We start from the raw sequence: 20,666 nt of genomic DNA, 5'->3' as shown, positions 1-20,666 counted from the left end.
GTGATGGTTGTGATTGCCGTGGAGATGTTCTGTTTTTTTTGGGACTGGATTTGCAAGAAGTGTTGGGTACAACCTTAGGGATAGGAGGAGCAACTATGATTGCATGAGTCTCTGTAACTGGGGGACTCACATCAGTATCTGTACCTGCATTACATCCCTCTCCACCATGATCATCCAAGTACAAAACTGTGTTATCTCCCTCTAACACCTCTGGCACTGACACTGTATGCTCGAAATATATATCAATTAATCCCTCATTTGTCCTAGCACAATTCACCATCTCTCTTATCTCTTTGTCGCTGTTTACATTTCTCAACCCCTTCTCCAAACATTTTCCAGGAACATGCCACCAGCACTGTTTAATGTCATTGTACCCAAGCTCCCTATGGTAGTTCCGTATGTAGAACACATCCAGAGTATCAGTGTCTAGATCACCTAAATAGGCCTTATTGTCCGGAGAATATATCATAATTCCTTCTGTATTTTTTTTGAAGTCACCCCCATGATGAAACATGATGTCCAACTTCTCCTCCATCTGCAAGAAATTTAAAATTTTTACAATACATAGGGAGAATTTGAAAGCCTACTCATGCATTAAAAAGGAAAAATATTCACCAGAAGAAAATATTTTTTTCCAAACCTCCATACTAATCCCTGTTTCTTCCCTGTTTTATTCGGGTATTACAGCAACCCCACAAACCCCAACCAACATTCAAACCCTAGACACTACAATGACACCAAAACTCCAGAACCTCAACAACACTGACCAATGCTATCATCAACCAACACTGTATTCAAAATGCAAACTTAAAAAAAAAAAGGTTACCTTGAGTCCGATCACAACGTCAGAACCTCGTCTTTGTGGTGAAGGAAGGGAAGGGAAGAGCAACAACAACTTCTGATAAGATGATTTCTTCTCTCAAATTTTTGTTAACCCAGCACATACAACCCTATGGCTACGCCATTGTTGGGGAGATGAAGAAGAACTCAGAGGGTGGAAGAAGAAGAGACAAAGTGTTTGTGTTGGTGGAGAAAACTGTTTTTCATATTAAGTAACAACTATACGGCGTCGTTTTTGGCTTTCAAGGGCGCCAAACCCAAAACGACGTCGTTTTGGACATGTCCCACGTGGCAATCTTAGGCCACGTCAGCGTTCTGGTGATGAGTCATTACCTGAAATATGGCCAGGGACTAGTTTGAGTGCTCGGAGCTCTATCTGGAGGACTACAATAGAAAAATCGAAATCTTGGAGATTACTATGAGTAATTGTGTAAATCTCAGGGACTACTATGGGTATTTACTCGAATGTGACACGATATTCTCCCATAGAGATTGGTGATCGAACATGGGAGTTTGGGATTCAAGGACGGCGAGCAAAAAGGCACCTGGGCCCCGCCCCCATTGACATCTCTACCCTGCGGGGTGATAGAATCTCAATGGCACATATTGACTTGTTTTGTACAGCTAAAGAATTTAAACCCTATTGGATCGTAGTCTTTGTTTAGTTGAATAGACTTGTTAACTGATTTTTTCTTTTCCACTAAAGATAGGAGACTCGAACCCGCAACCTCTTAATTGAGTATAAGGAGATTATGCCATTTGAGCTATAACTCATTGGCAAATTTGAAAAGATAGGAGACTCGAACCCGCGACCTTTTAATTGAGACTTGTTGACTGATTAAATGTGTACAAAATTACGGATATATCTAAAACAAACACAATAATTTTTTGCATATTAAATGTATCATATTTATATAAATTATTAGATTTTATTAAATATAAATTAAAAACTAATATAAAAAAATGTTAATAGATTCTAATAAATATAAAATATCATAATACATAAATAAATATTTTTTAATATATAATATTTTAAATAATAATATAATTTTTTCTTTTTAAATAAATAAATATAAAACATATTAATTAAAAATATAAGTATTTTTATTCACCAAGTTAATTATTAAAATTTTTATAATATTAAAATAATATTTTAAACTCCAATATAAAAACATAAAATAATTAAATTTTATTTTATATTACTTGACAAATAATTAAATTATTATCTTCAAAATTTGTTAACTAACTATTTTTGTTAAAAATATTATTATATAATATACTTTTTTTTTCAAAATATTTGTGAAATTTAATTTTCTGACTTTATTTGATATGTATAACGTAGGTTTCACATAGTAAGTTCATTTTTATAAATTTGTCTTATTTGTTAACTTTTCTATATATTAGTTACCGTCAGAAAAAATAACCTTTATACATGAATAATACTATGGTGTGGCAACTAATACAATTATAGAAACTAATATCTGTATTGAAAAAGGTTTCAGGATCTAACACTGTTTCAATTAATAAATTAACTAATAATAATTAAATACAAAAAAAATATTTAAAATTAAAAATAATAAAAATATAAAAAATTCAAGTAAAAAATTTTAAAATAAAATAAAATAAAATCAATTTAAGTTATAGAATTTAAGATTTAAGATTTAAAATTTAGAATTTAGGATTACCAAAACAATAGATGGTCGATGTAGACAGCCAATATTAATTGGTGATTGGTTGAAATTATAGTGTTGGAAGAAAAAAAAAGATGTGCAAAAAGATAATGAGTGATTTAAAAAAAATTGTGAATATTTTAAATTTCATAAATATTTTGATAAAGATAGATTATATAATAATATTTTTAACAAAATAATTAGTTAATAAGTTTTGAATATAATAATCTAATTATTTGTCAAGTAATATAAAATAAAATTTAATTATTTTATATTTTTATGTTACAGTTTAAAATATTATTTTAATATAATCTTTTAATATTATAAAAAATTTATTGCATAATAATTAATCTTAACGAATAAAAAATATTCATATTTTTTGTATTTATGTGTTTTATATTTATTTATTTAAACATAAAAGATTATGTTGTCATTTAAAATATATTTATTTATGTACTAGGATATTTTATATTTATTAGGGTCTATCAATACTTTTCTTTTATTATATTAGTCTTTGATTTTCATTAATGAAATATGATAGTTTATATAAATATTGCACATCTAATGTGCACAAAATTATTGTATTTGTTTTAGACATACTCCAAAATTACTACGTATTTTTTTTATATTTTTACGTTGTTTTCTTCTTGTTTCTTAACGGTGAAGATAGGTAACATCATAATATCTCTTAATTAAAAGTTATGAAAAAGTCTAAAAAGCCAACTATAACATAAGTCAATTCATATTTTTAATTTTAAAATTCAAAAAATTAAGGTAATACGAGAGTTATTTCTTTTTTTTTTAGGGTAAAGTATATTTTTTGTCCCTGAAGTTTGACAAAAGTTTCAAAAATACCCCTAAATTTTATTTTATTTCAATTTTGTCCCAAAAGTTTTCGATTTGCATCAAATATACCCTGACGGCTAATTTTTCAAAGAATTAAAGACCAATTCAACAATAATTTCATAAGAACAACCACCAACACAAGAAAATCAAGCATAATTTTCATACATTATTGTTAGATTGATCTTAATTGTTTTGAAAATTTAGCCGTCGAAGGTATATTTAATACAAATAAAAAATTTTTGGGACAAAATTGAAACAAAATAAAATTTAGAGGTATTTTTAAAATTTTTACTAAATTTCAAGGACAAAAAGTATACTTTACTCTTTTTTTATAACAAACCTATTTTTTAACTAACTGACTCTAGTTGTCTACAATCTTAAGTGGTTCTCAAGTAAAACCGTAAAATTATTGGTTCCTTTTTCAAAAAGTTGGTAACATGCATAGAAAATTAATTTTTAATTATTTAATATTAATTAATTTTTTTATTTTAAATTTTTTTAACCCTCATTTTTTTTAAGATTTAGTATTTAGAATTGAGTTTAAGATTTATAACTTCTATTATGTGTGAATTTCACAACTTTGATTTAAGAGTAATTAGACTTTCACTTTCTTAATTTACTAATTTTTTTTTACTTTAAAAGATATTATTTTTAAGATTTAAGGTAAAATTTATAATTAAAAAAATAATTTTAAAAAAGTTAGTTGATATTAGTTGAAAAATAATTAGTTATCAAGTTGAACTCTTTTATTTTTTGCATAGAATCTGGGTTCTCACATGTTCAAAAAAAGTACATTATCCTGTCATGTTCATTGATTTGATTGTGCAAACACTTACTGAATGTTTTAACAATAATCTGATATCATCGGTTACGAAAGACTACAATTTGATATCAATATACTTTTCAAGTTTTAAAGGACTAAGCTAAATTCACAAATATTAATTCTTTTGGGCAAAATTCAAGGTCTTACGATCAATCTCGTCCAGTTTGAGGCGTAGGATCCTACCGTTGTCTTCCTCGGTCCATTGAATGGAATTCTTGCTCAGCTGCTTAATAATCTACAACATAAATTACGAATATCTTTAATTTTTAATCGATTGAGCAAAATGCTCCACAAAGCATTTTCGTCAAAAATGAAACAATTTTCAATATCTACCTCGTAAAAGAATTATTTAACTTGGTTTAGGAGATTTAAAAATTCCTAAGATATACACGTATCATACATGTATATGAGTTTATCATATGCATTTTAAGTTCCCTTATGGCATGATAGCACTATTATCGAACAGTTTAAAACTTATCAATATTAAAATGATGCTGCTTTATAAATTTATCAATGCCAATCAAATAATAGGCAAAAATCGATATATTAGTCCTCACATCACTTTAGAGACACTAAATTATAAATTATACTTAACTTTTTCAAAATTTTATGAAATTCACCTCAAGCAAATTATTTTTTTCCAAATTTCTTTTTAGGAGAGTTTAATACTTAATTGTCAAACATTTTGTCTTACGCCTTTCAAAATATAAGAATATCAAATATAATGTTACTTGAACCTCAGGATGACAATGTATATTTTATAAGTTGAGTGATTTGAGATTAATTTGACCAAAATGTGTAGGAAGATAAGAGTGATAAGTTCTTTCATTAGCAAAAATATTTTTTGAACTCCAAAAGTTCATGTCTACTTGGACACTTTTCAAATTGAGAAAATTTATCAAGTTCTTACCAGTTTTTTCCTTGTTCCTTTCTTATCTTCATCTCCTGTCCCAACTATGACTTTAAGGTACTTGATTGCTGAAATGCCAAACAAGTACCAGGTCTGAAACCCCTTTGAAAATCAAATAACTTGGAAGGAAAGAGTTAGTTGCCTAAGCTTACAATGAATGCCAGAGAGAGTAGTCAAATGAAACTTGACAAGACGAAGGGCTTCCTTTGGTTCATGTTCGCTCAAGTCAAGAGGTATAGCATCATCATTGGATTCACTGCCATCAAAATTCAACAAATGCTTTTTCTTTTTCAATGAGACACCAAAGTACACATGATTTAAGACATCGTTTTTTTATTTACTTATTTTGACTACTTACCTAGACTGAAGAAGCTTTTGTGCAGATTTTTCATCTGCTTCTCGAGCCATTCTGTTATAAAAGTGTCCCTGTACGTTAAAGAAGTTTGTAAACAATCGAAAATCGACAACAAATGCATGGATGATGAGTAAATATCATCTATGATACTGACATATAGCTCCAATGGCATATGAAAATAAAACCCAATTGCCTTGAGATAGCCACTAATAAAGCACCCAGCCATAGAACACAAACTAGACACCTTGAAAAAGAACAAGACAGTTTGAACATACATTCTGTATATCATTGCATCCTATAAACCTCTAAAGCGTGCACTCAAACACACACAGTGACACAAGAAAGAATTGAATTATTAACAGGAGATATCCGAAAATACCAGATTCAAAATAAAATGCAAGGACAAAATAAAAACGAACAAATCACAAGATTCATCTATACCTGTTCCATAAGTCTGTCTGCCCGTGCATAATCACCCTTAGCAAATGCATCAACAGCCTACAAAACAGCCGAGATAATTAACACGGCTTACCAACCACATTTAGCATTTTCTGCAGAAAAGAAGGCCATGACATCTTCCTGTATGAAAACAGTGGCAACTGCTATCGCAACTATTGATCCTGGCAAGTCCACAAGTTCCATTACATAGAAACATTTTTTACTTTTGTGTGTCTAGAAATATCAAGGAAAAGCAAAGGAAAGAATCTTACAGCACTGTAGTATTCTTTCATGGTAGCCCAATTTTCCCTCACTGCTCTACGCAGCACATTATAGCTATTCTCATCTTCGTCGCTCTCTGCATTTGAAGTAATGTGGCAAAGAGAATTAACAACAGAATAAATACATTTAAACAGAGTTCAGAAACAAGATTCAATGAATCAATACAGAAGAAAAGGATTTTGCATAGAAAGAGTCGTTCCTGTATTGCAGCAATGTTACAAAACCACAATGCTAACATGAGAAAGAGTAAGTTGACCTAAGATCTTGGCACAAAGCTTAACGTATATGTTGTGAGTGATATGGTGTGGCATGTGACTTGAAGGATATGTTATTATTTTACGAAACTAATTTTCCATCTGCGAAAGCATCTCAGTTAATCATATGAAACTCTTATAGAGATATTTATCTTGTCTGGGTCCTAGTCTTGGAAACACCAAAGAATAATCATCGAACTAATACCAGATTTTTATTATATTCTCATCATTTCTTAATTTTGGTAAAGCATATATCGTCAACACACCTTCCTTTACAACTTGTGGCACTACAGTAGTACTTTGCTGAACTTTTGGGGTATCATCTGGAATTCTTACAACTCGTCTACCATAACGATATGGGGTTGATCTCACTGGAAGCCTATGCTTTGGCAGTTCTTCAGACCTTTGTGGAAAAGAAAATAATGATCCTAAGATTTCTTTCTGAAGCCTTACTTTATCAATTGAATTGCATTCTTTCTCGCTGCAAAGAATGTCCACATGAAGTAAAGCACGTTGGAACATGAAAAATATAAAAACAGAAAGCAATTACTTAAGATGAAACACTAAGCAAGCATTGACAATGATGCACCTGGATGCAGAGCTTACATCTGGATGCTGATCTTTTAACTGTCAGAAGACACAAATAAATAAAAAAGAAAACCAAATAAGAAAACTAGAATGAATGTTTATATTAAAACCTAAGGCACATCAAATTTCAATTGGATTGTCAATAAGCATAATGTGTTTTAACTTCTTACAGGATGGATTTTGCTCCAAATAAGAGGGTAGATTGATTTTAAAGATTAGAAGCATTACAACAGAATATACACGAGAATAGCTGAAATTAGCCCATGCCAGTGCAGGGTCATCAATAATCCCAATCACAATTGACAATCAAATAATGCAAACCATACAAGTATAACTTATACTTTAGGTTTTCAGCCGAATCCTTACATTTTCACCAGCCAGACCGTGATCATCATCACCTTTCTCCAATCTAGAAGCTGACATGTCAAGCAGCTCCTCCATTGTCTGCATAACGACTCCAAATCAATTCTTGTATCATAGAGAAATTTTTTCACTTAACTAAAATAATGGAGAGGATTTTGGAAGAAAATGACCTAAATGATCATAAGAAAATGATATTTGATCGTAGAATTTGGACTTATTCTACAACTCAGTTATTGACCAAAACAATACATATCATAGACATATGTTGCCACTCATTCTCTCAAAATCACTTCCTTTGCACGTCCTATTTTAATCAGTGTCATCACAAGGTTCACTGCTTAATAGAAAATATTTCAGCAAATTTGAACTTTAAAGAGATACATTATCAAAAATGGAGGAAAATGAAAGCTAAAACCTATTCTATGTTGTTCTGTACTTATTTAGTTGCCAACAGAACAAACTACGTACGGTACCATTTTCTAAGCTTGTTAAAAACAACTTTTTCTGTCAAAGATTATGCTCTATGCAATATGATACTTAGTGGCAACTAACAGTTGATGTGGCAACTTCAATGAGAATATAGTATGTGTTCATGTAACTAAGCCCAAAGGAGATTACCAAAGTGTCCAAAATGCAAATAGGTAAAATCACGTGTACCTTCTTCACATCATATCCACAGAGGCCTGCAAATACCACAGATCAATTTGTCATCTATCAACCACATAGTCAAACAAAATATTAACAAAGAGCATTTATTAATATAGTGAAATTGTAAAAATGTGACTGTCGCAAAAGAAATAAATTTGTGAAATATAGCATGGTCAAGTCTAGACTAAAATCAGAGAGCTATCGTACCAAAAGCAGGGCATAGGTAGAATGAACATGAAAGGTCATAGTAAAAAAGCTACAGGACACTGAAAATATGACAAAAGCTCTGTTGATATGTTACCCCAAATTGATGCATCGAGTAAAAGACAATCATGACAACTTGTAACCCACTGTTCTAATAGAGAAATGGTGGTTGTACTCATTTTGCATGGAACTCCATACCGCTCATCCATCATCAATTACCTAAGTTCACTCATAGCCATCCATTGATGGAATCAATATGGTTTGCCATGCAAAATGAGTATACATAGTTAAAATACAATCATTACTACTTGTCTTCATGCAATAAGCATCAAACTCATTCTCCATTTATGATGAGTGAAGATTTACCAAGAACATCATGTATCTTATCCTTGTCAAGCTCAAAGCCATCTCCAAGCATCTGAAAGAGGAAGTTTACAACATCATCCCTCATGCTGCCCTTTGCTGCTTCAATTTTCAGTGAATCCCTTTCACTCCATGTCTCTGATTCTGGCAGCTCCTTTGCATCTATCTTCGAAGGTTTGCTCTTCACGCCTTGAGTCGGCATTTTCTTCGGGTGAATGTACTCCTTTCCAACAACACCAGAGACAGTGCCAAGTGATACACGATGAGGCTTTGATTTCACTGCACCTGAGTTCCTTTTCCCATGAAGGGAATTTGGAAATTCACTTGCAGAAGACACTTTAGTAGGTTCAGAAATTGTACCCTTGAGCTCATCACTATTAGAGGAGGCACAGAGGATCTCAGCAGCCATATTAACATTGCGTTTCGCCTCACAATATGCACTTGCTATGTCCTCCAGAGAAAATAAAGAACCAAAAGATTCAAGCAGAACACTGAGGTCCCTTTCTTCAACATCAGAGTAGGGAGGCATTTTCAAAATGTTCTTCTCTCCAGCCACTGTAATAGAAAATCTCAGCAAGCAAAAAGAAATGGAAAATCATGCACTTAGCATGTCTGTCAAGAACAGCTTGAACAGAAGCAACAATGATCACAGTGGAGCTACTTTTCCTAAGAAAACTTAATTTCTTAAAAAAAAATGAAGAAGAGATTACAATGACTATTCTCCAAGTAACTCATGAAAATGCAGTAGACTAGAGTGTTTGTTAGCAGCTAAGGTCTCTCGATTTTCATCATATGTCTCTTACTTCACTTTTCCTTTATTTTCTCTGCTACCAAACAACCGAAGAATGTAAGTTCATACAAATTACAAAATAATAATAAGTAAAAAAAAAAAAACTCAGCTTACAATTTGACTTTATCAATTACGTAAGGCTTCAAACCTTCGTCAAATGTTCATTACAATTTACTTTTAATTTCCGAGCAATCTAAGAAGCAAAACCGAAGAATGAAAGCACATGGAAAATGATAATAATCACCTTAAATGAAAAGATTCCAGAGATTACGCTGCAAACTATGATACAGGAGCCTTATTCTTCACGTAACTCAAATTTGGAAATGCTGGCGTCAGTGATAGAAAATATTAGTATCATTAAAGTCCTTGATTTTTCATCAAACATTTCTTACTTAAATTTTCCTTAATTTTCTCGGCAGCCAAACAAACAGAACAAGTGAAACGCAAAAATGCGAGTTGATATATAAATTTTCAAGTTTCAATTAAAAAAGAAATAGAAAGAGGGAAGAAAACGTAAGAGAATGAAACGGCAGCGTTTAAGGGAGAACCTATAACCTATTGACTATTTTAGGTAGCGGAAGGCGGAAGCTTGTGATGATTCCGCTGGAGGAATACGAAGTGACCAAAACACTCAAATCGTTAAGTGGAAAGTGGTTGATATGCAGGTATGTAAGTATATGAGTATGTAAGGCATACATGTACCAGCAAACGTACAAGTATACTGAGAAAAAAGAGTATATACTTCAATAGATCTCCAAAAATTAAGTTTCACACAAATTTATGTTTGATAGATGAAATATAGACAGAAGTATTGTATGTTCAAAAACACTGAATTATTATATTTTATATTTATCATAACAAAAAAAAAATACATATTCACTAACAAGAGAACTTATTTTTTATTTTTTTTATTATTCTTGTTATTTTTTATAATTATATTTTTTATTATTATATTTTCTTTCCAAATTTTTTAAATGACAAAAAAAAGAATAAATTAAACTTTCATAATTTATTTTAATTTATTACCAAACAAAATATAAGAACACTAATTTTTGCTTGTCTTGTTTTCAAAACCAAACGTCCTACATTTGTCAAATCCGTCATTTTCACTTGGACAAATAAATTTTTGAAAGTGTAATGAAATGACCATATTAAGCACCATATTTTGCCACTCAACCAAACACTAACAAAGATTGCTTACTCCCAAGTTACAAACACTAATCTCAAGATTGCTTCCTCCCATTTTGTAGTTCTATTAAAGCTTAATATACATTCTTTCAAAACATAATAAAAAGGGTTAAATATACAAATATACTTGGTCCATATACTCCACAAAGTCGCAACATGGCATCATCAACAGCACAAATCTTTCCCATTCTACATTTGTCCCACACAAAATTAGTAAATGGTAAAAGGTTTTGGAAAGAATTGCTCTAAGGGCAGAGACTAAAAAATAAAGGGTAAGTTTTCTTAAAATTTCTAAGGCAATTAACACATTTGAAACTTCTAGGAAATTTATTTTTCCTTCAAAAGTATTATACTCTAGATTCTTTAGCCAATGCCCTTAGCACAAGGATTAGCAAAACCGTTTGTAACCAAAAGAGACCTGATACCTAACCCTCTAAATTGCATTTTTTTGTTGTAACCAAAAGTAATCACCTTATAATTTAGCTTCTGAATTATACAACAAAGCCATTTTTATTAATGTACCCGTTTACTATTCTTTGCTGCTGCTATTTTTTCCTTTCATTCATTGCTCATTACCTTCCACTTGGCATTGGCATAGAAGAACATCTTGGAATAGATTCTGCTCTCAAACTGAATGGTCCCGACGAAGATATTGAAGCCGATGGTCGAAGGAGTGGTGTGGCAGCCCTACTTGAAGCTTCATTTGCAGCTGGCGGCGAAGGAGTAGCCGTAGCAGCTGCTACGGGTTGTAATTCTACTTCAGTTCCAGTGACATGGTCAGTACCAGTTTCAGGGATATCAACCATTCTATCGTCTTCTTCGAGAGATAGTACAGTGCTCGTGTCCGTGTGAATGGTGGAATCATCGGCGAACATACCATGCCTTCTCTTTCTCCTAGCTGCCTTGCCCCATCCATGGATTGTCTCCCTTATCCTCTGTGGAATCAATGCAGCCTTATAGTTTGTTCCCATCTGAAAAAAAACATAGAAAGATCTTATTGCATGAGAAATAAAAGTGGCAAGAATCCAGTGATTCAGATTTAACTTTATGCAGTTTAAAATGTTTTACACATATTTAAGGGGATTTCTATGGTGAATAATGAAATTTGGCGAAGAGTGAATATTGTAACAAAATTTTTTAAAGGAGTGTGCATTGCATATGATGTCTTTATTTTTTAAATATTTTTTTTTTCCTATTGTAAAAAGAACAATCTTCACTCTTCATTGAAAAACACCATTCACCAGAGTGTAAAAGTAATTCCTTTTACACTCAGTTACGACTAACGCGAATTGTGATCCAAAAGAAAAAGTTTATTAGATAATAGTGTAAAATTCTTTAACTTAGTACATCGAAATTGAACTTGAATGATTCACTCAAACCAACTCCATGCCTTAAAAGCATCACATACACATGGTTCCTAATGAAGCCTTGGAATTAGGTGTGCCATCATTGACTTTTTGAGACACACAACTGAAAACATGTCATATAGTCGGATATATCATAATGATTTTGTTTGGTTTGATCAGGAACTAATTTCTCACTCACTGTTTACATGCCCACTAACAAAATTGGATAAAAATGCCAACTTAGTATAATGTGGAACTTTCTATGATGTCGATGCACAAAAATTAATTTGAATGAAAACAATCTGATATTTTGCCAATGAATATTGAAGAATGAACGTAGAAAATATCTTCTTGAATTAAACAGATCTATAGGGTCAGCATGACTTATGTTTTCTTGTTTTTTGAATTTTGTGAAGTAAATAATGGAGGTTAAAAAATTTGGAAAACAAATTTTCTTGTTTTCCACTATTTTCCACCAACAAAATCCTGAAAGCAGAAAACATACAACAGAAACCGACCGATTTAGGTCGTGGATTACCTGTGTAACGAGCGCATATAGTGGCAAGGTACTGTAACTGCAGAGAAACTGTCCTGCAAACCTACAAAGTTTATATAGAAAAGGTATAAAATGGCACATGGCTTTTTTAACATCTTAAATAAATGGAATTAAGGATCTCATGGTTTCAGCATACCCTAAGATTAGCCTTAAGTACACAAGCATGTGATTCCTGATAAAGCAGGAATTATAACCAAACTGCCACTGCAATAACAAAAAAGACATTTTAGTACATACAGAACTTCATGCCATTCTTCAGTATCTTATTCTATGGATGATTCATCATATCTAAAGTACTTCTGATAACACTGAAAAAAGGTGGCAATAACTTGCCAAAAAGAAGCTTTTAAGCAATACTAAAATCAACGTGTCAATCATAAAAAATTTGAATAAGGCTATAACATTTGCTTATCGAAAATATAAAGCTAGTTATTGTCTTATTTGTTGAAGGAAATAATTATGACTTAAGATGGATAAGGAAGTAGAGAAGTACCCAGAACCAAAAGAACGAAGCCAATTCAAACGCATTCTGCGAAAACAAAACCAGGAAATGAACATGCATCTAGAGTTGGGAGGGGAAAAAACAAACAAATTTCATTTAGAAATAACACAAAAGTAGCAGATAAACTATTGTTGCTTACTTGGAAGAGAATGAAGTGGATCAAGGATAGCAATAGTTCAGGCTTATTGAACCAGAAAAGTTCGTCGCGAGGCCTCAACTTTGATCCCGAGAAGTAACCAGTGATTCCGGCATTCTCCAATGCCAACGTTGCAATAACATGCTGGAGCTTTGTTCCCACCAAAAGAACAAGCTGTTCATAAACACAAGAAATAAAAAGACACGGTAATCAGAAAGTGTTCAACAAAGTAAAATAACTTAAAGAAAGAAAGGAAATAACAAAGATAACTTGCCGAGACAGGAATGATAGCTATCCAGAAATAGAGATTTGATCCTGCGGTAAACCGAGAAAAAGGATAAATTAATTAGCAATTGTAAGATTCTAAGACAACACAAAGACATAATGAAACCACAATATAATAGCAGCAAGTTATTCTTCTTAGTTGGGTTGACTACTTCAATAACTGACCACAATTATGTTTCAGGTAATCTCACAGAGAAATGGAAGTAAAGTGAAAGCTTTGGCCAAAAGAAAGATACAAATCGGTTTTAGTAATGGAGGGAATGTGTATTTTGAAAGTTAAGATTATGAAAAAAAAAAAAAAAAAAAAAAAAAAGACAGACTAACCTTTAATGTTGAAAAGCATGAAAGCAACAACAAATCCCCAGAGTAAGCCACTGCAAGAGATTTTACAAACAGACACTGTTAGCTCTCAACTTCATGAAAATACATTTGTGGAAAACAAAAACTATAACCATGACTTAATGCAACACATGCTTAATACAAATAATGTACATTCTTTTCTCTTTACATTGATTATTTGCAATGAATCAGAATAGAAAAGTTGAAACTACTGCTTAAAAATGCAAAACTGAAGACTCTTTTCCAGAAATTTCTTAACAAACTGTAACATTGAAATAAAATCATACACAGTATGTAAAGGTCACACCAGATCATGTACTATTGACTTCCTCAATAATGAGGACAAAAAATGCTCAACCATTACTAACCTCACACCAACTATCCTTTGGAATTCCTCTTCCATAGATCGAACCATATAGCTGTGAAAATCATATTTTAATGTGAGGTTGTGATTCTGCCATAAAGGAAAAGAGACTGAGTAAAGGAGTACCAAAAAAAAAAAAAAAAAATTAGCGATGCATGAATACTAGAAAATTCAGAGATCCAAGCACTGCATAACAGAGATAAAGTAAGAATTTAATTTACACAGTAAAATAAAACTCAGGTTGCTTTTAAATCAAAACCATTTAGACCAAGATAAGCTATTGCATACGTACCAAGATAAATCCTTTACGAAGTGTAAGGTAGTCAGCACGAACCACCGAATGGCCGAATTGTCGGAAAAAACATGTCTACAATTTGATTAAACTTAGAATTAGTTAGTATTACCAAATAAGTTGTCAAAATGAAACCTCAGTTTATCAAGTTAATATACAACTATATGCAATTGACATAAGTAGATTGACGAAATAACATATGAATGTAGCAGTTGGGAATATCAGGTAAAATATCAAAGATTCACACAGAGAGAGTTTGATGTTACAATTTGCATAAAGTGATGAGAAATGATGCAATTAGGTAACGTGAATTATCAATATTTTACTACTTCATTTGCCATAGCAACTGCAAAATATATTAAGCAAAGCAAATTGATCAAATTCTGGCCCAGCTAACCATCTGATTATCAAAATCTTTCTGTTTCAGAATATTTTGATTTAAAGTATTTTCAGACATGCCATTTTTCATCGCACGAATTCAAGAACTTAAAGGTAGACATTCAACAAAATACATTAAATGAAATCAAATGTTAATGGGGAAACAAAATAGAGTTACGTAATTACCACCCAAACGAGGAAACTATTTCTGGCCATTGGATTTGATGTATGAACCTTGACAAAGGACGATTGTCTTCGCATTGTCAACTCTCTCGTGATTACTACATCAATACATGAAATAGTCAATATACTCTCAACAGCACACAAAGAAAATCACTTACAAACAACAAATGCATATTAAGAAGTATTGTGCTTACCTGCCAAAGATCCATGCTGATCCATATGAGCCTCATCCTCCCACACTCTCCAACTATGAATCTGCTTTAAACTATTGGTGTTATTAATTTGTCATGCCAATCAGAAATCTAAATTATAACACTTAGATTTTTTGCTGCATACATTAATACATAGTTACCAAAATAAATAAGTAAACATCTAAGTGATAGTGTTCTGTAACATCAAATTTCAGTTCAATGCCATTTAAATTCAAATTAATGTTGAAACATTTCTCACCTTCACAATTGCTAACAACATCGTCAGGCAACTGTAAGATATATGTGTTATTGCCATGACAAAAATAAACCGGTGCAATTGCTCTAGACCTTCATATGACACAAATGGTTCATAACCCTGAGAAACATAACAAATGAAAATTTGACACACGTTGATTTGGAGCAATAATTAATGAATAATCATAATAGCCAAAGTTTAAACATTGGGGTCTGTTGTTCATGCCTCTTTGCAGGAGCTTCTATTCATGCCATTCAGCATCCTCCGAGTTAAGCTTGGATAAGCAAAAGCCATCAATAATTTACGTCCTTCGGAGCCATTATCTTCCATTTCTTCATCGATCTCAGATCTTGTGCATGGAGCAAAAGCACTGTTGTAGAACTTTGATGGAAGGCAAATATTGGCTATAATTCTTGAGGTAGCTGTTAGTAGGAGTGATATGAATCCAAGCAACATCAACTCTGAAGATAGCAAAATACAAAACACAAAAAGGAAAGAAAAAAGCGAGTTGATTAGTGAAAAAGAGACATGCAACAAAAATATTAACACAATGAAGAAAAATTCAGTGCATTGTACCTTCTTTCATCTTCTCCAAAGCAGCAAGCAATGGTTTTCGATTAGTTTTCCGCAACCACTGCAGCCCCAGAGGCCCAGAGGAACAAAAAAACAGACATCAGAATTCATGTCAAAACTGAACACAAAATTTAGCTTATTCATTCCAATTCATAAAACGAGTCCTACAATAGGTCCTCCATTGCTACTCCACAGCTTGTGTTTGCTTAATGCCTTGAACAGGCTTCCAATTTCGCTATGCAAATCTTTGTTAAACTAAAGATCAAGGTTATCAAACTCTCAAGTTAACTCGTAAACTTGTAAGTTTAGGTCCCTGATCAAGTTTACTTGTTGATTACACAATTCAAGTTAACCTAACTCTCAAGTTTGATAGCCTTGTTACAGAGGTTAACATCAAAACCAATCCTAAACCGAATAAAACTTCTAAGAAGAAAACTTACATTGCTTAATCGGTGAATGGAGCGCTCCACAAGCAAAGAGACAGCAACAAAGATGGTCAACACAGTGGCAACAGACCATGTAGGAGTCAAGGCAAGCGACCGCGCTTCTTGCACACTATCCGACATATTGAAGTAACCAAATTTACAGACCAAACCTCAAATATGACTATGCCTTAAAAAACCTCAGGCCAACCTATTCAGACTTTACTGACTTAAATTTAAAGGTCTCATTGAAGATCAACTATGCAAATTGTACAAACATTCAGTGCTTAATCAAACTATAACTTAAGTGGGATAATACTGAATCCCACAAATAGAAATCCTAATTGGTTCTGTCTTTGATCAGCAGCTAGTTAGCTTGATCCCTAATTTAGATGTAACAAAGAAGGAAGATCCTGTTATTTCTAATGTCTCCAACACAGATTATATAAGATACCCTTAACTACCAGTCTACCACGTTTGACCAAGGGCAATGGCCAACAAAGAGAATCAAGGCAAAGCACCCCCAAAGGAACTTTAGTGGTTCTTCACTCCACATAAATTCAAGAGTCTAAAAAAGCAAATTTAGAACCCCACACACAAGGTGAAATAAGGAAACCCTTTTGGCCTGTTTTAGTTTTCCACCAATCCAATCACTTCAAAAGAAGAAAAACAACAAAAGGAGGATTATTTTCTTCTCCTTCTTTCTTCAAGGAAGCTCCTTTAAGACTATTACATTTCATCAAACACATGGAATACTATTTCTGTATCTCAGAAAAAAGATGCTACCCTTTTTGTCATGGTTCAGCAACAGTGGCAAGATGAGTCAGGGAACATCCTCAAATCATAGTGGAAAGGTCACAGCTTTATTCCAACATCAAACACCCCACCACCTTAAAACAGTGTCAGGAACCTAGGAAACTCACACAATGGAACCTGTCTCACCATTACAAGAGAAAATCAGCTAAAGAAAACAATGAAGACTTCACAGATCTCCCTCTCTTTCTCTCTCTCTCTTCTATGAGTGACAGTCACAATTCAAAGGCTGAAAGAGAGAGAGAGAGAGAGAGTAGAGCTATGAAAATGTAGCAAAACCAAACAACTTACCTAATAACAACTAAAGTACAATGAATGAGTTCAACGGAAAAAACAACATTTAAGATTCCAAAATGAAAGGGGGAAAGCAAAGCGCGTGTATTACAGCTGCAATGGCAATGCGGAATGCAATGTCAGTAACATGAATCTTCCTTTCTCTCTGCTTCTTCACTGGGCCACAGTTGTCTCTCTCCCTGCCAACTCAATTGCAAAACTATGTAATGTACCTAACATGCAATGCAAAATACAAACCACATCATTACATTTTCAAATATATGGATATACCAGCATTTCATTCATTTTTAATTGTTGATTTTAATTATATATATTATATAACGATTTAAAATTTCTAAAATACGGATGTATCGAAACACTTCAAGATTTTCCTATATTATATTTAAGTAAAACTGTTAACAAAAAACTGCCCTGGTTTGATGGGTTAATAGTTTTTTTTTTTTTTGCCAGTTTTTTTATTCTTCGAAGATTTGTTATCCACTAAATTTTTATTTGAATTGAACTTATCTGATAATTGATTTTCAATTAATGTGATTGAACCGATCAAATCGGTATGATTCTTAGAACCATAAATAAATAAAAAAAAATAAAAAAAATAAAAAAGATTTTTTATTTGGATCAAGTTATTTTTGTGTCACTTCAAAATCTTAGATTCAATTACTAAATCAATTATTACAAATTTTTTTTTTTGTTAAAATTGTTTACATTGGAAGAAGTTTTTCAAAAAATAAAAATTTACGCGTAGTTATTTTTATGTAAAATTAACATTTAAAAATTATTAAATAATTTGATAACTCTAACTATATTATTATTTAATAATTTTTAACTATTAATTTCGTATAAAAATAATTGCATGTGAGGCTTTACTTTTTTTTTTAAACTACATAAAAATTTAATTTGGATTAATAGTCAAATTAATTTTTAAAAAATTAGTTGATTTTTAATTAATTATTTTTGTCATTTTATCACTCGCTCCTTTCCATCAAGATGATATAGAATATTAACTAACGTATATATGGTACTTAGTATGTCCAATTAGACGTTAAACAAATCTGTTTAAAAAAATCTATCAATTTAGTCATTAGATTATATTGAAAATAGAATTTATGTAATTAAAAAAATAGACTAAAATGATAGAATTTTATAAATATATTTGGTTAGTGTTCAATTGAATATGTCAAAAATTATCTATGTTGTCAATTAACATTTTACATGACTAATCGTTGATAGAAATTGTTAACAGAGTGACGGAATGACAAAAATAGTTAATTTATCATCTTTAAAGACTAATTTGATTGATAAAATTTTTTAGAGATGAATTTAAAAAATAACTTTTTTTCAAAACAAATTTAACTATTAATCCAATTTAATTTTGATACACTTTTAATGTAAAACAGTTCTATACATACATCAAATCATGTAAACTCATATCATAAAAAATAATTATAATTTATTTAATAATCATAAAAAATCAAATATGATTAAAAAACTGAATAAAATATTTATTCTCATAGTACAACTGCAAAATATTTGTACATCTTTTTATTGAATATTATTCAAGTAATTAACTTTTTTTTGTAAAATAAAAAATACATATTTAATCACAATAAAATAATAAAACTTTCATGTTAATGATAATTAATCTCTTATTTAATTTTATTAGTCTTTTCACTTTAGAAAATTTTTAAAAACTAAGAAAATATCCAAAAATTATATATATTTCACAATATGAAATTTTCGTTTGTATGCTATTTTTTATGTTTTAATCAAGATGAATAACTTCATCTTCTGTATTTCATTATTTCTATATTTTTATCTTTATATAATACAGAAAATTTAGAGTTTACACAAACCAAAATATGACATGAAACATGCATATGATGTAGTCATAATTAAAGCTAGCACTATTTTGGTACTTCCATTGTAGTTTTTTTAATAGAATAACGTACGTATTAAATTATGTAATGAATAAAATATAAGACTACAACATTTTCATGTCTACAAGGATATAATATAATATAAGATATAACTGTATAATATAAGGTATTCTCAAAATATACATCAACTGAATCTTCATGGAGCATGCACGTGTTTTCTCATTATCTTTCTTTTCTTTTGTATAATCCAACTTGTCCTTGTTGCCCCCACTATCAACGAATCTATATAGACTATAGTACCCTTTTAATCTATATAATATAAATTTTACAAAAGTATAGTAAATAAATGCCTCATAACTTTGATATTTTTCATGAATCACACATACATGAAATAAACTACACAGATGATCCCAATTGGTCAAAGATATCAAATTCAAAATCATAAAAAAGGAAAGCAAAAGAAAATAATGTCAATTCGGTGATGATAAGGCTCTTACTATTACTAGTCGATTTTGATTCCAGCGTTTCCATCATATATACATTCAAATATGTCGGTGTCACATATATCGCTATCATGTATCACGTGAAATGATAAAGTTAGAATATGATTATTTTTTAGTTTAATTATTTTTATAACCTTTATAATTTTATCAATATTTTAATTAAATTTTTATATATTTTTTTAATTAACTTTTTAAATTATTTTTAATTGTATAATTAACTTTTTTTTTTAGAAAAACATATGTTCAATAATTTAATTAAATTTTTAATTATAAATATTTTTAATTTATAAAAAAATATTGAATTAATTTTATATTTTTATTCTAAAAATAATTTAATTATAAAATTAAAAATAATATAAAAATTTAATTAAAAAGTATAAAAATTTAATTACAAATTTAATAAAATTAGAACGAATGAAATAATTAAACTTTATTTTTTCTCACAGCACGTGTTGTTTATTTTATTATTTTTATACAAAAGATTAATTTTATACGAGTGGTGTTGTTTACAATAACATGAATTTTAATACCAATATCTAAACCTAGATTTCTAATTGAAATTCACATTGTGAGATTGGATTTAACAAAGTTCAATTTCTTTACTATTTTAATGGATAAAATATAGGTTTAATTATTTTGTTAATTTTATAATTTTATTTAATTTTTAATTAGGTATTTATATTTTTTTATTGAATCTTTATATTATAATAAATTTTGTAATTAAGTGTCTGCTGTGATAAAACGTTAGAATTAACAGAATATTTCATTAAACAAAACGAATACACCTAATATTT

The 20,666-nt window shown here is 30.7% G+C and overlaps 2 protein-coding genes across 12 annotated transcripts; both read right to left on the bottom strand.

The window, feature by feature from the left end:
- Positions 1 to 359: 359 nt before the first annotated feature.
- LOC112773024 (putative nuclear RNA export factor SDE5) lies at positions 360 to 10,127 on the bottom strand. 10 transcript variants are annotated; one of them, XM_029295298.2, is made up of 15 exons: positions 9,930 to 10,066; positions 9,619 to 9,700; positions 9,295 to 9,408; positions 8,588 to 9,139; positions 7,988 to 8,052; positions 7,373 to 7,450; positions 7,008 to 7,045; positions 6,685 to 6,899; positions 6,155 to 6,240; positions 5,886 to 5,942; positions 5,448 to 5,515; positions 5,242 to 5,345; positions 5,090 to 5,157; positions 4,327 to 4,414; positions 360 to 535 (listed from the first exon to the last, which is right to left on the bottom strand). In XM_029295298.2, the coding sequence occupies exons 3-15, from the start codon at positions 9,317 to 9,319 to the stop codon at positions 495 to 497; spliced, it is 1,485 nt and encodes a 494-aa protein (XP_029151131.1). In that variant the 5' UTR covers positions 9,320 to 9,408; positions 9,619 to 9,700; positions 9,930 to 10,066; the 3' UTR covers positions 360 to 494. The 10 variants fall into 10 exon arrangements, with proteins under 10 accessions (XP_029151131.1, XP_029151139.1, XP_025673847.2 ...); XM_029295306.2 differs by having other exon boundaries at positions 6,685 to 6,821; XM_025818062.3 differs by having other exon boundaries at positions 8,027 to 8,052.
- Positions 10,128 to 10,582: 455 nt separating this feature from the next.
- LOC112770933 (MLO-like protein 11) lies at positions 10,583 to 17,723 on the bottom strand. Of its 2 annotated transcripts, none has more exons than XM_025815426.3 (16): positions 17,490 to 17,723; positions 16,404 to 17,318; positions 15,967 to 16,024; positions 15,616 to 15,851; positions 15,394 to 15,510; positions 15,138 to 15,198; positions 14,947 to 15,041; positions 14,383 to 14,457; positions 14,095 to 14,180; positions 13,712 to 13,761; positions 13,377 to 13,417; positions 13,106 to 13,276; positions 12,958 to 12,993; positions 12,601 to 12,668; positions 12,447 to 12,507; positions 10,583 to 11,533 (listed from the first exon to the last, which is right to left on the bottom strand). In XM_025815426.3, the coding sequence occupies exons 2-16, from the start codon at positions 16,527 to 16,529 to the stop codon at positions 11,135 to 11,137; spliced, it is 1,680 nt and encodes a 559-aa protein (XP_025671211.1). In that variant the 5' UTR covers positions 16,530 to 17,318; positions 17,490 to 17,723; the 3' UTR covers positions 10,583 to 11,134. The 2 variants fall into 2 exon arrangements, with proteins under 2 accessions (XP_025671211.1, XP_025671212.1); XM_025815427.3 differs by having other exon boundaries at positions 17,584 to 17,721.
- Between the last annotated feature and the right edge of the window lie 2,943 nt (positions 17,724 to 20,666).

This window comes from Arachis hypogaea, chromosome 18 (assembly GCF_003086295.3).
Source record: "Arachis hypogaea cultivar Tifrunner chromosome 18, arahy.Tifrunner.gnm2.J5K5, whole genome shotgun sequence".
NCBI lineage: Eukaryota > Viridiplantae > Streptophyta > Magnoliopsida > Fabales > Fabaceae > Arachis > Arachis hypogaea.
Note: the sequence above shows the minus strand (reverse complement) of the source record. Positions and strands in the feature narration are given on the sequence as shown.

Excerpts from the sequence above, each read along its gene's own strand:
- LOC112773024 (XM_029295298.2), bottom strand. The coding sequence starts at position 9,319 with ATGAGTTACTTGGAGAATAGTCATT. Across the intron at positions 4,415-5,089 it reads AAGGAACAAGGAAAAAACTG|ATTATTAAGCAGCTGAGCAA; the intron begins GTAAGAACTTGA and ends TTTATGTTGTAG. Across the intron at positions 536-4,326 it reads CAAACTGGACGAGATTGATC|ATGGAGGAGAAGTTGGACAT; the intron begins GTAAGACCTTGA and ends AATTTCTTGCAG.
- LOC112770933 (XM_025815426.3), bottom strand. The coding sequence starts at position 16,529 with ATGTCGGATAGTGTGCAAGAAGCGCGGTCGCTTGCCTTGACTCCTACA. Across the intron at positions 15,852-15,966 it reads TTTGGAGAAGATGAAAGAAG|AGTTGATGTTGCTTGGATTC; the intron begins GTACAATGCACT and ends TGCTATCTTCAG. Across the intron at positions 14,458-14,946 it reads ATAGTTTCCTCGTTTGGGTG|ACATGTTTTTTCCGACAATT; the intron begins GTAATTACGTAA and ends ATCAAATTGTAG.